At 32.6% G+C, this 23,772-nt stretch overlaps 1 protein-coding gene, 1 long non-coding RNA gene and 1 other non-coding gene across 3 annotated transcripts; 2 read left to right on the forward strand and 1 right to left on the reverse strand.

The window, feature by feature from the left end:
* Window positions 1–4,453: 4,453 nt before the first annotated feature.
* LOC131178090 (small nucleolar RNA R71) lies at window positions 4,454–4,560 on the forward strand. The gene has a single exon (XR_009147223.1). It is a non-coding gene; the product is annotated as a small nucleolar RNA R71 (small nucleolar RNA).
* A 3,251-nt stretch (window positions 4,561–7,811) lies between these two features.
* On the forward strand, window positions 7,812–9,393 carry LOC110647993 (uncharacterized). The gene is made up of 2 exons (XR_009142947.1): window positions 7,812–7,881; window positions 8,807–9,393. It is a non-coding gene; the product is annotated as an uncharacterized LOC110647993 (long non-coding RNA).
* A 1,860-nt stretch (window positions 9,394–11,253) lies between these two features.
* On the reverse strand, window positions 11,254–12,618 carry LOC110647992 (uncharacterized). Its single transcript, XM_021802060.2, has one exon. It carries the CDS (start codon window positions 12,539–12,541, stop codon window positions 11,423–11,425), a length of 1,119 nt encoding a protein of 372 aa, XP_021657752.2. The 5' UTR covers window positions 12,542–12,618; the 3' UTR covers window positions 11,254–11,422.
* Window positions 12,619–23,772: the final 11,154 nt, after the last annotated feature.

Consider the following 23,772-nt stretch of genomic DNA (forward strand, 5'->3'; position numbering starts at 1 on the left):
TTGATTGCTCTAATGGCCCAATAAGCTTTGTGTTCTAACTCTACGGGCAAATGGCATGATTTCCCAAAAACTAACCTATAAGGTGTAGTTCCTATGGGGGTTTTAAATGTTGTTCTATATGCCCAAAGAGTGTCATCTAATTTAAGGGACCAATCTTTTCTGGACTTATTGACAGTTTTCTCCAAGATTTGCTTGATTTCTCTATTTGTGATTTCTACTTGGCCATTTGTTTGAGGGTGATATGGTGTGGCAATCCTATGCTTTACCCCATATTTTCTCATCAATTTTTCAAATTGGTGGTTGCAAAAATGGCTACCACTATCACTAATTATGGCACGTGGGGCACCAAATCTGGTTAAAACAAATTTTTTCAGAAATTTCACCACAACTTTTGCATCATTGGTAGGTGTAGCAATAGCTTCTACCCATTTAGATACATAGTCCACCCCTACCAAGATATATTTATTCCCATAAGAAGATGGAAATGGCCCCATGAAATCAATTCCCCACACATCAAATAATTCAACTTCTAATATGGACTGTTGGGGCATCTCATCTCTCTTGGAAATGTTGCCTACCCTTTGGCACCTATCACACTTGCTTACAAAATTTCTCACATGTTTAAACATATTAGGCCAATAGAAACCTGATGTTAAGACCTTTTCAACAGTTTTTGAGACACTAAAATGACCACCATATTCAGAGGAATGACAATGGTAAATAACATCATTTATTTCTTCCTCTGGTATACATCTCCTAATTATTCCATCATTACATCTTCTAAACAAAAGAGGTTCTTCCCAAGAATAAAATTTAACATCATGCAAGAATCTTTTCTTTTGCTGCCAAGATAAATCAGGTGGCAAGACACCACAAGATAAGAAATTCACAATATCAGCAAACCATGGAAGTGCAGAATTCAACACATACAACTGCTCATTCATGAAAAATTCATCAATTGGCACAATTTCATCATCTTTATTTTCAGTTTTTATCCTAGAAAGGTGGTCAGCCACCACATTCTCAACACCCTTTTTATCTCTTATTTCCAAATCAAATTCTTGAAGTAATAAAATCCATCTAATCAACCTAGATTTAGCTTCTTTCTTGCTCATTAAATACCTTATTGCTGCATGATCAGTGAAAACTATTACCTTTGAGTTGACCAAATAAGAACGAAATTTATTGAGTGCAAATACTACCACAAGGAACTCCTTTTCAGTTGTAGCGTAATTAACTTGAGCTTCATCAAGGGTTCGGCTTGCATAGTAAATGGCATAAGGTTTTCTATCTTTTCGCTGGCCAAGGACAGCTCCAACAGCAAACTCGCTTGCATCACACATAATTTCGAATGGCAAAGTCCAATCCGGGGGTTGCATGATAGGAGCTGTTGTTAAGGCCGTCTTTAACCTGCAAAAAGCAACCATACAATCTTGATTAAAATCAAATTTAACATCATGATTCAAAAGATTTGTTAAGGGTTTAGCAAGTTTAGAAAAATCCTGAATAAATCGCCGGTAAAACCCGGCATGTCCAAGAAAACTCCGTACTCCTTTGACAGTGGTTGGAGGGGGCATTTTCTCAATAATTTCTATTTTAGCTCTATCCACTTCAATTCCCCTATTTGAGATCAAATGCCCTAAAACGATCCCCTCTTGGACCATAAAGTGGCATTTCTCCCAATTCAACACCAAATCATTATCAGCACACCTCTGCAAGATTTTAGACAAATTAGTCAAGCATGAATCAAAATTAGTTCCATATACTGAAAAGTCATCCATGAAGACCTCCATAATTTCTTCAATAAAATCAGAAAAAATGGCCATCATGCACCTTTGAAATGTGCCAGGCGCATTACACAATCCGAATGGCATCCTTCGATAGGCAAAGGTGCCATAGGGACAGGTAAATGTAGTTTTTTCTTGGTCATCAGGATGTATTGGAATTTGAAAGAAACCAGAATATCCATCTAAGTAACAAAAGAATGAATGCTTGGCTAATCTCTCTAACATTTGATCCATAAAAGGAAGGGGAAAATGGTCTTTTCTTGTGGCATTGTTCAACTTCCTATAGTCTATGCACATTCTCCAACCTGTACTTGATTCTACTGGGTATCAATTCATTATTCTCATTTTTAACAACTGTCACCCCACCTTTTTTTGGTACAACATGCACAGGACTAACCCACTCACTGTCAGAAATTGGGTAAATAATTCCAGCAGCTAGTAATTTTAGGATTTCCTTTTTCACAACATCCTTCATTGTAGGATTTAATCTTCTTTGATGTTCAATGGAAGGTTTACTATTTGGCTCAAGGAAAATCCTATGCATACAAACTGTTGGGCTAATTCCCTTTATATCATCAATTGCATAACCCAAAACTCTTATATATTCTCTCAAAACTCTCAATAATTTTTCATTCTCAATATCAGTCAAACATGCATTAATTATAACAGGATATGTTTCATTTGGTCCAAGAAAAGCATACCTGAGGTTGGAAGGAAGAGGTTTAAGATCTACCTTTGGGGCATCCTCTACCTTTAATGATGGTGGTTTAATCTCTAAATTTTGTACTCCTTCAAGTTGAAAAATTGTGGCTTCAGGATGTGGTGGAGAACTCTCCAAGTGTTGTGCAAAAGCAGCTATGTTGTGATTATCATCAACAATGCTCCCACCATGGACTAAGCAATTTTCAAGTGGGTCTTGTGGGTAGCTTTTTCTGAAATGCTCTTGAACAATCTCATCAATAATGTCTACCCGCAAACAAAACTCAACTTCTTCATGTTTCCTTTTCATGGCTGGATTGATGTTGAATATCATTTGATCATCTCCCACTCTAAGTGTCAATTTCTCACCCTTCACATCAATTAATGCACCAGCTGTTGCCAAAAAGGGTCTTCCCAATAAGATAGGAACTTTTGTGTCTTCTTCCATATCCAAAATGACAAAGTCCACCGGAATGTAAAATTTCCCAACCTTGATAGGCACATTTTCAAGAATGCCTTCCAGATACTTAATTGAACGGTCAGCCAATGATAGATACATGTTTGTGGGCTTCAATTCTCCCATATTCAACTTCTCATATATTGAAAGTGGCATTAGGCTGACGCTAGCTCCAAGGTCACATAAGGCATTTGCCACACAATTATCACCAATATGACAAGGGATGGAAAACACACCCGGATCTTTGAGTTTGGGAGGTAACTTCTTCTGGATTATAGCACTGCATTGCTCTCCCAAGTTGATGGTGTCATAATCTTCTAATCTTCTCTTGTTGGAAAGAATCTCCTTCAAAAACTTGGCATAACTTGGCATTTGGGATAGTGCCTCAGTGAATGGCACATTGATATACAACTTCTTTAGTACTTCAAGGAATTTGCCAAATTGTTTGTCTAGCTTATGCTTGATGAATCTTTGAGGGTAGGGAAGGGTGGGCTTGTAAGGTTCAGGTGGGATGTATGGTTTCTCTCCCTCATCTTGCTCACTTTTGCTTTCTTCTTCTTTTTCATTTTTCTTGCTCTCAACTGAATTTTCTTCTTTTGTGCTCTCTTTTTCTTCTCTCTTGTTTTCACTCTCTTGACCAACTTTTTTACCACTTCTCAAGGTTACAACCTTACATTGTTCATGAGGGTTTTGTGGTTGGCTAGGTAGTTTCCCATAGGAATTGCTTCCTGATGAGCTTGCTTGTTGAGCCAATTGAGTCTCCAACATGCGGTTGTGGACTTGTAATTGATCCATGGTTTGTCTCATGTGTTGCATTTCTTCCTCCAATTTGCTATTCATCTTGCTTTGTTCAGCAAAAAATTTCTCCATCATGCTTTCCAAGGTTGGCTTCGGTTCATGAGGTGGAAGGGATTATTGTGCTCTTGCTTGATATCCAGGTTGTGGCTGCCTTGTGGGCTGAAATTGAGGCTGAAATTGAGGTCTATTTTGCTGCATAAACTGCTGGTTATGAGCATGATTTGAGCTTTGGCCTTGTTGAGCAAAAGTTGCTTGTGGTCTCCATGTCGAGTTGTTCACATTAGAGTAAGAATTTCCCATAGGTTTTTGTTGATAACCTCCTGCATAAGCAGCTTGCTCCTGCAAATAATCATCACCATAAGAAGAGTAATCAACTCCACAACTTTGGGTTCCATCTGTGTAGGCAACTTGTTGCACAGTTGTAGGAGTTGAGTTTGTTGCCTTTGTGCAAAAATCACTAAGAAGCTGAGTCAACTGATCAAATCTTGCATTCATGTAGCTAACTGAGTCAAGTTCATAAATCCCAGCCTTCTTTGGCTCAAGTGCTCTAGGATTTCCCCATAAATGGGTATTATGAGCAATCTTCTCTAATAAATCATAGCATTCTTCACTTGTCATTCTCATGAAATCTCCTCCTGCTTGTGAATCAATTGTGTTTCTTATGGCTGGAGTAACTCTGGTGTAGAAATTCTGAACAATCATCCATTTGGGTATTTCATGATGAGGACATTGCCTTTCAAGCTCCTTAAATCTCATCCAAGATTCATACAAAGTTTCATCATCCATTGGTTTAAAAGCTACCATCAAATTCCTCAAATGAGTAGTTTTCCCAGGTGGGAAAAATTGAGATAGAAAAGCTTGAGATAGCTGCTCCCAAGTAGCTATAATAGCTTGTGGAAGTGAGTCATACCACTCCAATGCTGAATCCCGAAGAGAGAATGGAAATAAGGTGAGCCGAATAACTTCATCTGAAACTCCAGGTTGTCTTTGTGTGCCACATATCATCAAAAATTTCTTCAAATGAGAATGAGGATTTTCAAGTGGACTACCTCCAAATTGTGAATTCTGAACCATTTGAATAAGACCAGTCTTTAACTCAAATTGATTAGCTCCAATGATAGGTCTATTATCTCTCACATCTGCACATCTAGGAAAAGCATAATCCAACATGGATCTTCTTTGAGGATCATTTTGATTAACAACTACATTTTGCCTATTTTGCTCATTTTCTCCATTGTTTCCACCAATAGCTCTATTTTGATTCTCCATATTTTCAATTGTCTCCTTTTGCTCAAATCTTTGTTGTTCTTCTTTTTCTGCTTCCTTTCTTCTTTTGTATTCCTTTTTGTTGGCTCGACAGAATTTTTCAATTTCTGGGTTGAACAACAATTCAGTGTCACTTGTGCTTTTCGATCGTCTCATAAACAAGAAAAGTACCTGAAAAACACAAGGAACAATAGTGAAAATAAAAGAAAATAAAAATTCTAATTAGCTTAAAACAATTAAAATCTAACTTAAAAACAAACAACTCCCCGGCAACGGCGCCAAAAACTTGATAAGGTGTGTCCGCAAGTGCACGGGTCACAGTAGTATAGTTTTAAAAAATGATATCGATCCCACAGGGAATTGTGCTTAAATTGGAAATAAAAGTATAAGCTAATTAGAATGACAAAAATTAAAGATGTAAAATGAAATTTGGAATTAAAATTGGTATTTGAGGAATTAAAACTAAATCAAACAATTAACTAAAATTAATTAAACTAGATTACCAAAAATTAATTTGAAATTTCTATTTATGAAATTTGAGAGGAATTAAATCTAAATTCAATAAAAAATAAAGTGATTCTAGAGATTGGATTTAAATTGGATTTAAATTTAAATTGGATTTAAATTGAAATTGCTATTTATGAGATTTGGAGGATTTAAATCTAAATTCAATGAAAATTAAATTGATTCTAGAGATTGGATTTTCAATATTGTTTGCATGTGGTTTATCCTTAATTTAGCCAAACACATGAGAATTGCAATTTTGAGGGAAATCAATTCTTAAATTTTTGAAACATTTTTCAAGCATTTCAAAGTTGGTTTTTATTAAATCAAACCCTGTTTTCACGGTATTTCAAACCTAACAAAAACCCATTTAAAGCTCTAATTGATTTTTGGAAAGTTCCCCTTAATCCTCTTAGCTTATCTCTAACACCAAGAAAATAAAGTTTATTGCAAGATTATTTATCCCTAATATTCACTTTTCAGTCCATCTATTAAGGATTAAAGCTTAACTTAATGAGGGCCCATTCATCAAGCAAGGCAACAAGCTCACAAGCAATAAATCAAAATGTAACAAATCCCATTTAAATGGCTAAATCAGTTCAAAACCACAATACAAATCAATATTTACAAACCCATCTCTAGAATCTCAATCAACTACTCACAAATCATTGTTTAAAGACAAACCCAAATGAAGAAATGAAGAAATAATGGAAATGTAAGCTAAAGGGGTAGAAAAACCCAGCAAATTGCAGAAGGATCTGCTGCAGAAAATTGCTGTGAACTTTTCTTTGGAAGAAAATGCAAAAGGTGCTCCTCCTTCTCTCTTTCTAACTTTTCCGAAATTGCCTCCCTTGCTCTCTATGCCCAGATAATGATAAAATGAGGCTTTATATAGGCTAAGGGTCTGCCCTAGAATGGGTAAAAGGGGGAAGGTTCCAGAGAAAGTGAGGTAAAAAGCTGGAGTAACGGAAATGCCACGTCAATTATTTCCAGTAAAAACGACACAAGCCGAGTCAGTTGTGTCGCGGGTTGTGTTGCTCTCGGCGTGAATATCTGACGATCGACACAACCTGCGACATAAGCTAATTCGGTTGTGCTGCAGGTTGTGTCGCTCTCGACCATTTTTTTATTCAATTTCAAAATTTTTGCAATTCGACTTTAATCTCCTCCAAATGGCTACTCTGATCAAAATACATCAAATTTCTCCAGATTTAACCTACAAAACAAATAAATTCCAAAAATTAAACTAAGAAAAGTGAAAATTACAAAATTGACTAAATATACACTAATATCTATAATAATGACTATGAACAAGGATAAATAATGTATAAAAATTATATCTAAATGATGATATAAAATACATGCATCAATTCTACCGATAAAAAATGCATATGCTAATTTCATTGCTACCGCAGTTTTGCGCATTTTTTATGTAGTGTGATGTGTTGAAGATTTTAACGAAAGAATTGATGACAACCTAGCCAAATGGCGGAACAGCCGCACATATCGCAGTCAATGAGATATGAGAAAGGATATAAACAAATATCTCTAGTTCAATTATTAAAACAATTTAAAATTAATGACTTATTATTTTTTTTCCGAAGTTAAAAGGAATTATTAATAACCGGGGCTTAAAGCTCATTGCAGATAAAAGTTCCTACGCCCAAAAACAAATAACACCTAGCTAACCAGAGCCATCCCAGCACCTAAGTCGAAGGCCCTCCGATAACACTAGCTGGGGTGGGTAATCCCCCTGAAACCAAGAACCCGGCAAGACACAGTAGCAGCACCGTCAACTAACCTTCACCGAGGAGAGATGAAAACGTTTTGAAGAACAAACCCAAGGCCGTGCACATCAGCAATACCGGATATGTGCTTGGTTATCAAAACTAAATCTCAACACTTTTGTCTATTAAAGTCTGATTGAGAATCAGATGTCAAATTCTAATTGGAGCTATGAGCTCGTTGATCATTTGTTGATCTTGATTTCAAGATTGGGAGTAGTTATGTAACTATCTGAAGTGTGCCAATAAATATTAAAGGTTTATATATATTTATTATTATTGCATTATTTCTTTATTTTGCTATTTCAGAATATCTTTGAAGCTTCTTTGCTTATTCTTTTGCAAATTTTGAGTGTTCTCCAATTGCTTGCATTACCTTTTCCATTAATTACAAAACTCATTCTCGTTGGTCTTTCATAAGACATTAATTTTCATAGATTTGAAGTTTAGAATGGATAATCCTTCTCCATAGTATTGAGACCTAACAGATTTTTGTTTCATGTTGGTTTATGAACAGGGGCTGACTTAAGCATGATGAGAGCAGAAATTCACAAATTTGACTCTCATTACGTTGATAATCTCATTGGTAATTCAATAAAATATCTTATTTATACAATAGCTTGTATATATTACATTTATTTCATTAGTGGTGAGGCAATCTTTAAATGAATGCAGGTGGTGAAAATGATTATTTTGAGAGTTGCCCATAAGTTTTGATGATAGATTTTCTTGCCCCATAATTTTGTTCATAGGATTAGAATAAGGCACAAATACCATTTTTTTTTTATTAATGATGTGAAGGAAATTAATAAGCTTTGGACCAAAGTAAGACTTGTATGGCTAAAGCTGATTGTTTGTGAGGATTTTTATGCTTAGAACAAGAGATAAATCTATTATTGGTTGCTTTCCCAGTTCAACTTGAATTGAGAAATACTTGTTATCACCTGTTATTTACTTAGGTTCCTTGCTGGAGATATCTTATGCCAAATTTTGTTGGATTTGATTAGACTATGGCATGTACTTTTAGTTTTTTGCCCCTTCTTTTGTACCGTGACTATTGGATTAAATTACATGAAGTTACCATCTTTAGCAAATTAAGTTGTAGTTAATCTGAAATGTTCATCATCAAAGGCCGTTGATATGGGGAATCTGAATTTATAGATTTTGTTCAGTGTCCTCTGAAGCTATGTCTTTTGGTGACCGCTTGTTTGACATCCTTTTAAGTATTCTTTTGTTATGAGGCTAGTTACTGGTACATCTATCTTTTCATTGATATGTTGAATGCTTTATTGTTTTTAAGCATTTAGGTTTTTCATATTAGCCTTTAGTTTTAGAGATTTTGTCAGAACAGAGATATACTTCATCGATCCAATTTGAGCGCATTTTGATTGAAGCATGAAAACTTCAAAGATGCAATTCATGTTGTTTTCCTTTATACATTTAGAATGTGTCATCCTATATTTTATAATTTCCGAGGTGAGAGTTCAAAGAATCTTCTCTGCATGCTGCAGGTTGTTTCCCCTAATCAAGCTCGTACAATATACCAGGCACTGAAGAAAAAGGATTTGCCAGTTGCTCTTGTCGAGTATGAAGGACAGCAGCATGGTTTCTGCAAGGTATGTACTAATTTTATGTATCATCTGACCACAAGATTTGTATTGGAGAGGGGTACATTAGCTTGATCACTGATTGTTTACACGCTGAGAACATCAAGTTTACATTGGAACAAGAAATGGTTTTTTTTGCCCGTTTGGTTGGACACTTCAATGTTGCAGATGAAATCAATCCAATCAAAATTGACAATTTTGACTGATCATGTATCAAAGTATCTGGTTCCTGGGATTTTCTGTGTGGTATTTTGCTATTATTGCTTGCTAAAGAACGACTTCTTCCGTCTGACCAGGGACATTAGCCAGCTCCTTTGCAGGAACTTTAAGGGATTTGCTCTTATAATTTGACAGCAGTAAATTGAAAGAAACTTGAGAAGTTCATGGCTCCAAACTTTTGCAATATCTTTGTTTTGTTGGATACTAATTTTAGGAACCGGAAGCATAAATGACTACATTGTCATATTTTTTTTATTAAGATTTTTTTTTTTTATATATATCTTCTGTTTTCAACAACCAGATTAGCACTGCTACTCCCAGTTCGTGATATTTACCTGAAAAGCTCACGTACTGTATCGGGAATTCACTTACATCATGCTGTATTGCTTGTGGTTGGCTAATAGAAACAGCGTTGTGTTGGAATTAGTTTGTCTTTCGGCTCATTTGATGGGATAAGTCATTGTCCATCCTTGCAAGTCCATGGTCTATTTTTTCCTGTGTAATTGTGGGATCATAAATTTATGTCTCTCCATATCTATTAGAAAGGTTAATGATGGTCAAATTGCTTGTTGAGTGTTGAATGTTTTGAGCTAGCTATACAGAGAAAGTGAATCGGGCTTAAGTTAGCTCAAGGGGAGGATTGCTCAAATCCTTATATTTGGATTTCTTCCTTATCTTAAATTAATATGGGATAATATACTTTCCTCATGTCCATGCATGAATATTTAGAGTGAAATTTATAAGTATAAACATTTGTCAGTGGTTCAATATGGAGATAAAGAAAATGGGTCTGGTTTAACTCAACTTCAAAAGCTAATTTAAGTGGAAGATTGCCTAAATTCTTATCCTTGATTTATACCAAACCGACGTGGGACAACAAGCATGAAGCAGACATGAATCCTATGGTCAATTAGGATACTATTGAGTCCATCATTCCATGGTTGGATGGCTTGATATTCTGGTGTTTTCGTTTTTATCATCAAATTGGTGGGATTTGTTTGCCCTTCCCTTCTTTCCTAATTCCTATCATAAGGCCAAGGAAGAAAGCCTAAATTTCAACTTTACTGTTCTTTCATGCTGACTTTGTGTATTATGGATGGTAGAATGTCTTTTATGCAAGCTTGGCCGTGGTCTGATTTTAGGGCAGATACAAGACCGAACAGGTGGTTTTGGTTTTGGTCCTAAGAGCCGGAGATTCGGAATTGAATTGAAGGGTTCAGTTCAATTTTTATGCTAGTTTTGATTTGGTTCATTTGATTCAATCCAATTTAATTGAATTCGACAATCAACTTTCTTTTTTTTGAAGTTGTTTAAAAAGTTGAAATCTGGCTAAATCAGAATCAGTCAAAATTAATTCGGTCTAACACAGTTTTGATTAAATGTAGGTTTAATTGATTTTAATCAATCTGTTTCCAGTTTGATTTAATCCAAATTCAAATTGGCCATATCTAGATGCATGCCATATTAACAGTCTTTCTGCCAGGTGCCCCAGTTCCCACTTCCCAGTTTTAATGTTTTGGTTGCATAACGTAGCCGCTATCCGATCTACACCAGCCAAAAAGTTGGCGTTGCATTATCAGATCTCAGATACTTAATTCTGCTCGTGACGTCTCTCCCTCTTCTAGAAATTGACAACTTGTTTTCCCGTTCAGACTGACTATTTGTACTTTCACACCTTAAGATCGAGAGAATGAATTTTATATATTTGTAAACTGCAATATAATTCTGTCTGAACAGTTCAACTTGTGGTTTCCTCTACAGGGTCCATGTCATGGCATATGGTCAACAATTCCATAAAGGAACTATGACTTTTCTATTGTTCAGCTAACGCGAGCGCTTGACTAAGTTGCCAAACCACCATTTCTTTATTAATTAAATTCCATTTTCTATCAATTTTTCTCTATTTTTATTCTATTCTTCTGATCTTTCTTTTTATCATTTATCATCCAGTTGTTAGACTTTTTATTCATCCAACAGTATCTAGAAGAAACAAGAATTGATTAGGTCCATAGAGAGCTTGATTACTTGTTCTAAACTGATTAGTAAACGAAACATTAAAGAGGATTAATGTACGCAGGAAAAGAGACTGTCAAACAGTTAACAAAAATTGATACATTGGTAAGAAAGAGATGTCTGCGAATGAAGGAAAATTGATAAATATGGCTATTGTTATATTTAATATCCTTTTACAATTGCTAGGAATAGAAAGAAAACAAAAGAATTCATATGGCTCTACAAATTTTTCGTCGATATCAATGAAAGAACATGTAATATGATGGATTAAGTATGTATAAAGATTGTTTAACGGGCGAGATTTCCCAAGCCATTGGCATTAGGATTAAAGGCCAGTCTCCCCAATATGCCTTGCTTATATGGCAAGAAAGTTTTCTTCTTCAAATCTTCAGATGCTGCTTTATTCATCGTGTAATGCAGTTCGTGAGCCGACACTTGCCCCTTTCTTGTTGACGCCGACACTGAGCCGGAGCTGTCTGTGGACCGGAAGTTCGTGGTCTTTGCATCTTCCGGTTTCCTGAAGAAAGATGGATACTTTATCCTGAAAGGATCTTTATCCGCTGCTCTTCCCTCAGATGCGCTTCTGAACAGCAAGAAATCCCTCAACCTCCACTTTCTTGAAGAACTCTTTGTAGTTGAAGAAGAAGAAGAAGAATTTGATGACACTGAAGCTTTTGAATTTGAAGCTGTTGATTGTTTTGTGGTTTCCCGTAGCTTTCTTTCTTCTTCTTCCCACGGATATTCAGAAACTCTATATGGAGAAAGAGATCTTGCAGCTCTGCGGCTTGAACTCGATGCTAAAGCTGGACCTCTCTCTGTACCTCTATCATTTTCGCTTCTCTTTTTACCATCATTTTCTGTTCTCCTTCGAGTATTTTCAGCAGCAACAGCAAAAGGATCTGAATCTTTCTTCTTTCTCCGAGAAAAAACCTCACGTATAATCTTTTTCCCTTGAGCTGTTGGAGATCTGGGTGACCTTGGCGATAAAAGCGGACTTCTCTCTTCAACGTGTAAGCGAGGAGGCGGCTTCAAGGGCCGGATTTTGCCACCATCAAAAAGTTCTTCTGCAGAGAGAGAACTCTCCTGCAGTTCAGACCTGAAATTAAAAGCGAAATTATCTCCACTATTGTTGGGCACTGCCTTGGGCGATACAGGTATAGAGTTAGCATCCCAAGCGTAGTAATCAAAATGACCATAGAACTCGGCGACGCGTGAAGGACTAGTGGGAGCACTAAGAGAGAAATCGCCAAAACGTTTAGGAGTAGAAGGAGCGCTCATGAATGGCATAGGCTTGGCATTGTTGAAGTCGAAATCCATGGTGGGTGGAGGTATTACAACTTCCATTTTCAGCATGTTTGATAAATGTTTTAGAGATGCTGGTGAATGATAAGGGAGAATGATTGGCATCTGGAAGGAGGGAAATAATATATATAGAGGGAGGAGAAAGAGGAGGGAAAAGAGAGTAGGAGCAGAAAGAGATGAGGGAGAAGATGATATTGTTGACCATATATGACGTAGGACCGCCAGCTTATAAAGACTTCACAAAACAAATAAAAGGCGAATGTCCTTTCAAAATAATAATAATAATAATACTAATAATTATTATAATGTCAAGTCTTACCTGCACCCCAATATATATATTCAATTAATTGACTTACCTTACATCATTATATAAAATTATTGTGGATTTTACTATAAAATGATCTACTTAAAATTATGGATTATTAACTTTATATTGAGTGAGTGTATATATACTTTAATGCGTATAAAAATTTTTCCTTTTTTTTCCTTCTTGAACACTTATTTCAAATGGGTTTATATCATTGTATGCTGCGTAAAAAGAGTTAATTTGTTAGGTTATTTCAGTGTAAGGATAAGAGTTCTCTTTTTTTGTAACTCCTCAAATTTTTAAATAATTATTTTATGTATAATGAATGAGTTTTATCTGGTTTGGAGGGTCCAGAAAGAACCATATGATATTGATGGGATATTAATTAAGGTATATGATTTAGAAGTGTTATTTGAGTTCTTTTGCAAGTTGGGTAGGTCTTAGGTACAGGGGAAATTCTGTCAAATTTTTAGAAAAACATCGGCTGTCTTTGACTCTTTCAAAGTTTTATCTTAAGTAAATATTGATCAATTTGTAATGTAATTATTTAGGTGAGCAGAGCCAGCCTTCCTTCTCCACCTAGATACCGCAGTGACTTGTGAAGTATTGTAAGTAGATATTTATTTTATTTATAATTTCAATATTATTGTTATTATATGTCATAGCATGCCTATGTATCACTTATAGATATATGTATTAGCTACTATAGGTACGCTTTGTGTTGCATCTTTACTTGATGGTTTGATGTGGGTGTCGCCTGAGGTAATTTGGAGCTATGTGCGTGTGTTGGTGTGTGTGTGCTGTATTGGTGGTAGATATGGATAGGATAGATAAATCAGCTTGAGCTAGTCTCGCTTGGGGTCAGATCCTTTTGTGATAAGTTGAGATGAGTACGGCTTTGAGTTGATCTCGTTGACCCCCGCACTTGGATTATAAGAGAAAGTCAGTCTCGAATTGATCTCACTGGCAGACCTTGGATTAAGAGAGTCGTATAGGAGATCAGCTCCTATATTATATTTACACTAGTGTGACACACGGGTGTGTGAGTGCACCAAATTATTTTTTGTGTGAGTATTATTGAAATTATTTGAAATTGCTGATCTATGGTGCATTTCATCCTTCGGGATGCATTAATACTAGATAGTTATAGAAATTATATGTAAAATCAATATCTTACTTTATGAGTTGAACGCTCACTCTTGTTCACTCTATTTTTTCATGTTACAGGAGGATTTTTCTTTGTCATTAACCTACTTTCTTCCTCGCATGTCTATTAGTTGGTATTTCCGTATTTCGTGTTGTTTATTTTGAAATCTAGATCTCCACATGTATTAGAAATATTTTATGTGGTATGGAACTGTAAAAGAATATTTATTTTAGAACTATAAACTTATTAATATATGTATGTGTGAATGAATGTTCACCTTGGATTAGGAAGCTGAGCTCCCATTTGATTTGTATTGCTATGTTGGGAATGGTGAGGGTGAACTGAGGTCCTCGAATATATGTATTATTTGATTATAAGTCCGGCGAGCTAAAAACCTCTCATTGGATGGTCCAAGTTATGGCCGAACTCTGTCTGGTTGTTTTCTTGAAATGAGCTTGTATATGAGCTTCAAGGTTAGACTAATGAACAGTTAGGCTTAATACGGGTTTTGAGAGCCTTATGCTGACCCAAGTCATAGTGTTAGTCCGGCCCGTAGAATCAGGTTATGACATTTCTTATCTATTAATTCGATTTCGTTCAAAAGCATTCTAAAATTAATTATTTATACTGAATACATCAGATCGATATGAGGAGTGTGCCCTTAACATCGCTCAAAAATGAGATTTAGCCTTTATGCGCGAAAACTAACTTGAGAATACTTTTGATCATAAATATTAAAAAGAAAAATTATATTTTTTTTTATTTTACAAGTGATAAATTTTAAATTAAATAAATATGAACATTCCAACTTGAGGCCTTTCTCATCTTCTATATTTCATAGGTGAAATATTGCTGCTAATTCGCAAATGATAATGATTTGTACTTTAGTTGGTGAAGAATGGATGCGTGGGGGTGAGCCATCCAATCTCAGTGTGTGAATTTTCCTTGGAGGGGAAGAAGAGAAAGAGGCTGACATCTCTGATTAGGTAATACTGAATATTTAAAAGATATGAACGTCATTACATATGTCTTATTTTAAAATTTAATTAAATGTTAATTAATTATTTCTTCACCACCGCACGTTTGATTAAGGAATAAAATAATTGGGTTTGGTGTCAACGTTTTGGTTCGCGTTGTCAATAATTTGTTATCCAAGTTAACGAGTTTTTTTTTTTTTTTTTTTTAAGTCATGATAATATGGCAAAGGTCAGGGTATATGGATCAAGATTTGTTTATTGATAAAACATTAATTCAAGATTCTCTCCTAAATATGTAATTATTTATAACTAGGATGTAAATGAATTAAATCGCTCATGAGCTGATCAAGTTTTAACTCAAGTTTTAGACTTGTTTTATAAATGAGCTGAGTTTAAACTTCATAGTGTTTGATTTATTAAGACTCGTGAATCGGCTCGTTAAATGGATTCGTAAATAAGTTCGTTTGTAAAAAATCTATATTAGTTATTATATTTTATTATATTATAAATATTTATTATTTTATTTATGATTATTTTAAAAATAATATGTTATTTAAAATTATGATATAATCACTATACAATATATAGAATGTATTTATTAAATATAGTTATTGTAATTTAAATTTAATTTTTTATAAAAATTAAGTTTTTTATTATATGAGAGCTAATAAAAATTACGTAATTTAAACTTTATACCTCTAAATTTGAAACTCACTTTGTAAATTAATCAAGTTATTTGTGAACTTCTTGAGAGTGGGTTCGATAAAAAGCTTGGTTTGACTTGATTCATTTAGAGCTCATTTTTTAAATGAGCCAAGTTTGAACTTATAGCTGATAATCAGTTCAAGTTTAAAAATATTTTGACGAACCAAGTCTAAACTCTTCAAAATTCGGTTTGACTCGATTTGTTTATGCACTTATTTATAACTTTTGTTTAATATATATGTCTAATTTTTTAACTACATGCATTGATGAATTGATGAATTATTTGACTTGTCTAAATAATTTATTATGGTATTGTCCAATTACATAATATAATTAATTATGAAATTTGATATTTTAATTATATATCACTACTACATTAGGATTAAATCATCTTAAAAAGTATAGAAAAATTGTAATTTTCTAGATGATTTATGTTATCAATTCCCTTAAAAAAAAACTTTTATAATTTTCTAGATGATTTATGTTATCAATTCCCTTAAAAAAAACTTTTATAAACAAATGGATATAATTTTATAAAAATAAAAAAAAAATGATGTAGGATATGTTTGAGTCAGTGATTGAAAAAATTAGATTCTAGCAATCAGCAGTAAACCGTAAAATGCTTAAAAAAATTGAAAAAATATGTAATAATAATTTCAAATAGCTCATTCTATATATTTTATTTATTTTATTTAGATTTTTTTATCTTAAATTATTTGTTGTCTTTAGAAAATTAAAGAGTATTAATTTTTTTTTCTAATTTCACCATTTATCTCTGCCAAATACTACAATAAATATTTATACAATTTTCTATTTGATATAAAAGGTAATTTAGTTAATTACTAGTATATTTTTGTAAAAGTGAGATTATTCAATCATTTTCTTAATCAACACACAAAACTCAAAATCCAAAATAAAAATAGATGGAGTTAGTATTAATTATTAACTTTTTAAAATTAATTTAAAAAATTTATTAATGTCATTGATTAAAACATTAAAAGTTCTAATTGCTCAACTAAGGATTTTTATAAATAATTTGATTAACAAGAGTTAGTTCAATTAATAAGATAATCAATCAACATTCATACTATATTGAGAACTTGAGTCTTATCAACCATTTTTTTAATAAATAATTTATAAAGCACTAAATAAAATTGATAGTTTGGCTCAACTATGGAGTTTTTCCTAATTTAAACTTCTAGGGTTTGTTTGAACGGGATGAAAAAAGGATAAATAATGAACAGTAAGAAATGGTAAAAAGGAGGAAGGATAAGTAAGATTACAATAAAAAAAAAAATTTAATGTTTGAGAAGGAATGAATTAATAGAAAGGTAAATATAAGTAATGTATTTTTTCCACCTTCCTAACTTCTCTTTACCTTTATTTATCTCACTTTCATCTTCATCCAAACAAATTAATCCCTACTCTGCTATGTATGGAGTTGATATAAGGCAAGATATTGTGAAATGTGTATCAAATTTTCGTTAATAGAAACGTGACGTTAATAGACTGTAAAGGCAATTTTCAAATCAATGGTAAGGACTAAGGAAAAGTGAAATGGAAATAAGTCAAGGTTACAATTTTCCACTAACGTAAAGTAGTTACCATAACGGTGGAGCAATTACCCTTCCCTTCTAGAGTCGGTCACCATTTCCAACCTTTTCTAAATAATAATAATAATAATTTATAAAATTTAGAATCAAGAACACTAAAATAATTAAAATGAGAAGAAAGAAGAATATTTATATATTCTTTTCGTCTCATTGTAATAGATGATTTAGAAGAAAAATTTTTTTCTCATTTTATTTGTAATTTTAAAAAATTAAGAAAGTATTTTTTTTTCTAATTTTATCATTGTCTATCATTATTTTCAATGCATTTATTTTTTTTAATAATTTTCTACATTTTAATGATACTATAAGGATACTTTAGTCGATTATTGATTTTTTTTTATAAAAATAATGTTATCTAATCATTTCCTTAATTATTTGTATAAAAATCTTAAAAGGCTATTGAAATGGAATGGAGGGAATATTAAATCTACCTTTTAAAAAAAAAAAACTACCTTTTTAGTCTATCTTTTTAAGCTGTTTGGTATTAAACTCAATCTGAAAATTGGCCAAACAAAGGAACTGGATTGATGGATTTGTGGTTTATCCGGTGAGTTAATAGTCAACCAGTAATTAATTAAATATTACATTCATTAATATAAATACATATTTAAAATTAATTATTTAAATTCAAGCTTTAAAATTTATTAAGTTATATTTACATAAATGTTAATAGTATTTTTAAATTTTATATAAAAATATTTAAGTGATATATTGCATAAAAAATTTCTATAAATGTTTAATTGTCTTTTTAATATTTATGATATTAAGTATATATTAAAAATAAAGAAATAAATTACTGTGTAAAATTTATTATATTATTACAAAGTAATAAATACATACATATCAAAATTACAAACATTGGTTTTAATTTTAAAAACTTATATATATATATATTTAAATTACAAACACATAACTATTAAACTAGTTCATTTGATTTTAATTTTAAAGATTTTTTGTGAGGTTTTGAGTTCAATTCCCCTTACAAATAAAAAAAATAAAATTATTTCTATTAAATAATTGAACCGGCCAAGTTAATCAGGGTCACATTTAATTGATTCAATCGTTTGACCAACTGGTCACACTAAGTCACTTTTTTATCTGGTTCAACTATAAATTTAGACCGATTTAAGAATCGATTAACCGATCTGACGATCGATTCAGTCTAAATTTAATAACTATGAATGGGATTGAGTTTGACCGGTTTGCATGGTTGTCACAGTAATCAAATTAAAATTATTTAACTCATGCTTGAGGGATAAATTATTATTTTAAAAATTTTGTTGTTAATCTCAAAACCACTTACATATCTTCCTAGCTAGATGAATTAATCCTAGAAATTAATGAAAGAATAAAGGGAAGAAACCTGTCAGATGTAACCGTATGAGAAATTCATCAATTCTCATTGGTTGCATTAGAAAAGCTCTGTAATCAGAAGTGCAACTAGGAAATGCTTGTGACTAATTCAAAAAAGCTTGGATAGATTTGCGATAAATCCCATTTGCGAATCAAATGCAAGGAGAAAATTTGCATTTGCAAGAACAAAAAGAAGTTTCACCAGAAGAAAGTTAAATACGGCAAAGGCGGCAAATAGGAGAAAGATAAATTCCGATTTTTCAAAAGAAAAACTAACCGGAATAGATCACTTAAGTCTGACAAATGTTACATATGCGGGAAAAAATGGGCATTATGCTAAAAATTGCCCTCAAAATTAAAAAAAAAAAAAAAAAAAAAAAGCAACAAAGATGATCCAACAAATACAGTAGAGTTCACACATTTGCCTGGAGGATGCTAATATTAATCATTATTCTCAGAACAAAGTCAGACAGATCAAGATACTGTCTTTGCTCTCGAAGAGCTCCCAACAGATTATGAAGATCTGAGTCTTGAAGACTTTTCTTTGGAAAAAGAATATGATTTCCATTTCAGCAGCGTAAATACATTACAATACTTCTCAGCTCAACCAACTATTCTAAGTCCTCTAGTCCAACTTCATGTCCTGCCATCTAAGTATGAAAGAACAATTTTAGTTACTGGTTTTTTGGACATTGGTGCATACAGGAGCATGATGAATCCTTCTATCCTCTCAGAAGAAGATTGGGTCTCTTATATGGAATATTTTATGGCTGCAGATGGAAAAGTCTTTAGAACTGATCTCATCAGTAAAAAACCCCATTAGAATTCATTCTTTCTATACTGCATAATCTGGACAAAAGTCACCAAGATGGATCTCCATGGAAAGGACTTGCTAATCGGATTCGATGTATTCCATGCAAAGGACCCAATTTCATGCTTTGGTTCAAAAATATGAGATAATGCTATTAGAGTCATTTGAGCCAGACTGACATTGAATTTCTTGGAATGAAATTTAAAGATGAAAAATACCAGCCCGCTCCATATATTTCCAAAGAATTGCTCAACTTCCCAGATGAGGGTCTTACCATAAAATAGATTCAATAATTCCTCGATATCATAAACTACTTAAGGAACTTTATTCCTTATGTTTCCAACTACATTAGCAAATTGTCAAAGATGCTAAGAAAAATAGGCCTCAGCCTGGAACCTGGAGCAGACTATAGCTGTAAAGACTCTTAAGCAAATCACTCAAAATCTGCCACCTTTCAAGATTCCAAGTATAAGCAAAAGAATTCTATAGACTGATGCAAGTAATGAGTACTAAGGTGTCATCCTCCTCGAGGAAATAGATGGAAAAAAAGCATATATGTGGTCATGCTAGCGAATAATTCAAAGAATGAAAAAAGCACTATCACACGATTTACAAAGAGATTTTGGCCATCAAATATAAAATAAAGAAATTTGAATTCCATCTTATATGCCTCTGTTTCCTGATCTTGATGGACAATTCATCCTTTCTTAAAGTCTTAGATTTCAAAAATAAGACTCTGCTTGAACCGCAACTTTTAAGGCTCAAAAGCTAGTTTGATAAATACAACTACACGGTTCAGCATATAAAAGGAGAACACAACCTCATCCTTGATCTTCTCACAAGACCAAAAGCTTGTTCTCTTATTATCTCCAGCCAGTCCATCCCATTCATCCTCATGGCAAGGTCATCCTCTAATCCCGTATTACCCAAATTCCTTATCCCTACACTAGAAACATTTCCTCCAGGATGCACTCCAAACATGACTTTGGCTCAAATTGTTGCTTATGCAAAAAACCACCTGTTTCACTTCCAGAATTTGTCAAATGTCCTTCGACAAAGAAGAGATAATTGCACTCATTTCCAGCTAGACACTCCCTTCCTGATAGTATTCAACTTGAATCCTCAAGAAGAACTACTTCCCGAAGAAAAATGGTTTTTTTGGGTGTATGATAACCCTTTATGCCATCGCAGTAGAAATCCCTATTGTGGCACTAGACAACTTCCTATGTGACATGGTAAACTAAAGGTCTCAATTATGGCATTTCCTTGAATGGTTCCAGTCACTAGCTGATTGGCACAATGACCTCAGAAAGATTATAGAAGAAAATTATCTTGAAAAAAGATCACTCAAAGAAGCCACACAAGCTTATTCACTATTTATTCTCCACCGTCCTTTCTTCAAGAATCTAGAAGGGATGCTATGGACCCAGAACTCAGTATATGAATGGCACTCTTACTCACAGACTATCAAAGACAAGTCAATGAACTCCCCTCTTCGAAAAAGACTCTCGGTATATCTCTGCAAACTCAATAATTACCAGCCTAAGGCCCAAATCATGAGATCCACTTCTATAGGCCTAAAAATCAAGGCAGAGTAATTCTCTGATTATGACATCACATTTCAAGACTCTCAGGACCCCACAGAAGAAGATGAGATCAATATGGCTTTAGCATCAGCAGACAAGGGAAAAGAGCCCATTAAAGGACAATCTTAGCAAAAGAATCTTTTTGAAAAAAGTATTGGGACTAATGACTCAGACTATTACAATCTATGCCCTAGTCACGAGCCATCCAGCTAAGGCACGGTAACCTAGAGCTGATGTGTCGAAGCATCCAATGCTCACAGTTTGTATTACCCTAGTGTATTATTATGTTGTCACTTTACTTTTTCTTAAAAGGTGTGTTTGTCAAAGCATCCAATGCTCATTGTTTTGTACTATCCCAATGTGCTGTCACTTTCTCTTTATTAAAGTGATTCTTTTGAATCACGGGTGGACAGTAAGATCTCCAGCTCCTGAGCTCTTTGTATGTTAAAATCCTCAGAGTGAAAATAATATCAGCTCTTCTATAAACTTTTTGCCTGGCCTTCTAAATCTCTCCCTCTTGAAAATCAGAAATTATATTATAGTCATATTTCTCTCCACAGAGGCATAAGTATGCATTAATTTTTTAAAACAAATTAAAAAAATAAATCAATTATTAAATTTTTAAATTTTTTTTGACATTATCACATTGTTGCAATCTCATAATTGCCTCAATTATTAAATTTATACATTATTAAATAACAATTTTATTAAAAAAATTTAATTTGTAAATCTATTTTCACACCGTTTATATTGTTTCCTACTATATTAATTAAATATCTATCCACATCTATGAATATAATATTTGCTATCAAAAGCATTTTTGAATTAATTTTAATAAATAAAAATTAAATTTCCATGAATTAAAATGAAATTTTCTTTTCAAAAATATTAAACATATGACTCGTCTTCAATTCTAGAGATTAGAAATGTAATAAAACAAGCAAAAGAGGATAAATAAAAAATAAGCTTAACGGTTGTTTGGTATGAGTAGTTTGTCACTCTCATCATTTAAGTAAGATTGAGTATTCGATTATTGTGAATGAAGAAGATACCGATTGGGAACCCTTTACACCGATTGGGAACGCTTTACCTCTTAGTGAACCAACCCGACGTGAATAAGATTAGTTCTAATCTACTGGACTAGGAAAACTTGTGAAATATTTAAAAAAAATAAAAAAATAAAAAAAGGAGAGATGCAGTGGTGTGTTTGTTGTGAAAAATTCCAATATTAATTTATATGTACATCGGTTTCATCAGATAAAAATTTCAATCTAAATGCCCTAATAACATATCCATTTTATAGATTAAAAGATTTTACTAAATTATAATTAATTAACTTGCTAATTTGCATACACGTAAACTGATTTAAGAATACTCTTAATCATAAATACTAAAAAGAAAAACTATATTTTTTTATTATAGAAGTCACAAATTTTAAATTAAATAAATATGAATATTCAAACTGAGTCCTTAAGAATGGATGTTGTGGTGGTGAGCCATCCAATCTCAATGTGTGAACTTTCCTTGGAGGGGAAGAAGAGAAAGAGGCTGACATCTCTAATTAGGTAATATCAAATATTTAAAAGATAAGAACGTCATTAGATATGTCTTATTTTAAAATTTAATTAAATGTTAATTAATTATTTCTTTACCACCCCACTTTTGATTAAGGAATAAAATAATTGGGTTTGGGGTCAAAGTTTTGGTTCGCGTTGTCAATAATTTGTTATCCAAGTTAACGAGTTTTTTTTTTTTTTTTTTTTAGTCATGATAATATGGCAAAGGTCAGGGTATATGGATCAAGATTTGTTTATTAATAAAATATTAATTCAAGATTCTCTCCTAAATATATAATTATTTATAATTAGAGTATAAATGAATCAAATTGCTCGTGAGCTAATTCAACTAGATAAATACTTACTTCGATTTATCTCGTTTAAAAAATGAGTCGAGTTCAAGATCAGGTTTTAGACTCATTTAATAAACGAGAGGAATTCAAACTTCATAGTGTTCGATTTGCTAAGGCTCGTGAATTGACTTGTTAAATAGACTCGTTTGTAAAAATATTTATATTAATTATTATATTTTATTATTTTATAATATTTATTATTTTATTTATGAATATTTAAAAATAATATGTTATTTAAAAAATAATATGTTATTTATAATTATGATATAATCACTATATAATATATAGAATGTATTTATTAATATAGTTATTGTAATTTAAATTTAATTGTTTACAAAAATTAAGTTTTTTTTTTTTTATATGAGAACTAATCAAAATTACGTAATTTAAATTTTATACCTCTAAATCTAAAACTCACTCTGTAAATTAGTCAAGCTATTTGCAAACTTCTTGAGAGTCAGTTCGATTAAAAGCTCGTTTTGACTCAACTCGTTTAGAGCTCGTTTTCTAAATGAGCCAAGTTTGAACTTATAAATAATCAACTCGAGCTTGTCACGAGTTAAACTCGAGCTCAATTTGAGTTTGAAAATATTTTGACAATCCAAGTTTAAACCCTTAAAATTCAGTTTGGCTCGATTTATTTACGCCCTTATTTATAACTTTTGTTTAATATATATGTCTAATTTTTTAACTACATACATTGATAAATTGATGAATTATTTGACTTGTCTAAATAATGTATTATGGTATTGTCGAATTGCATAATATAATTAATTATGAAATTTGATATTTTAATTATATATCACTACTACATTAGGATTAAATCATCTTAAAAAATATAGAAGAATTGTAATTTTCTAGATGATTTATGTTATCAATTCCCTTAAAAAAAACTTATATAAACAAATGGATATAATTTTATGAAAGT

This window comes from Hevea brasiliensis, chromosome 2, assembly GCF_030052815.1.
Source record: "Hevea brasiliensis isolate MT/VB/25A 57/8 chromosome 2, ASM3005281v1, whole genome shotgun sequence".
Lineage (NCBI taxonomy): Eukaryota > Viridiplantae > Streptophyta > Magnoliopsida > Malpighiales > Euphorbiaceae > Hevea > Hevea brasiliensis.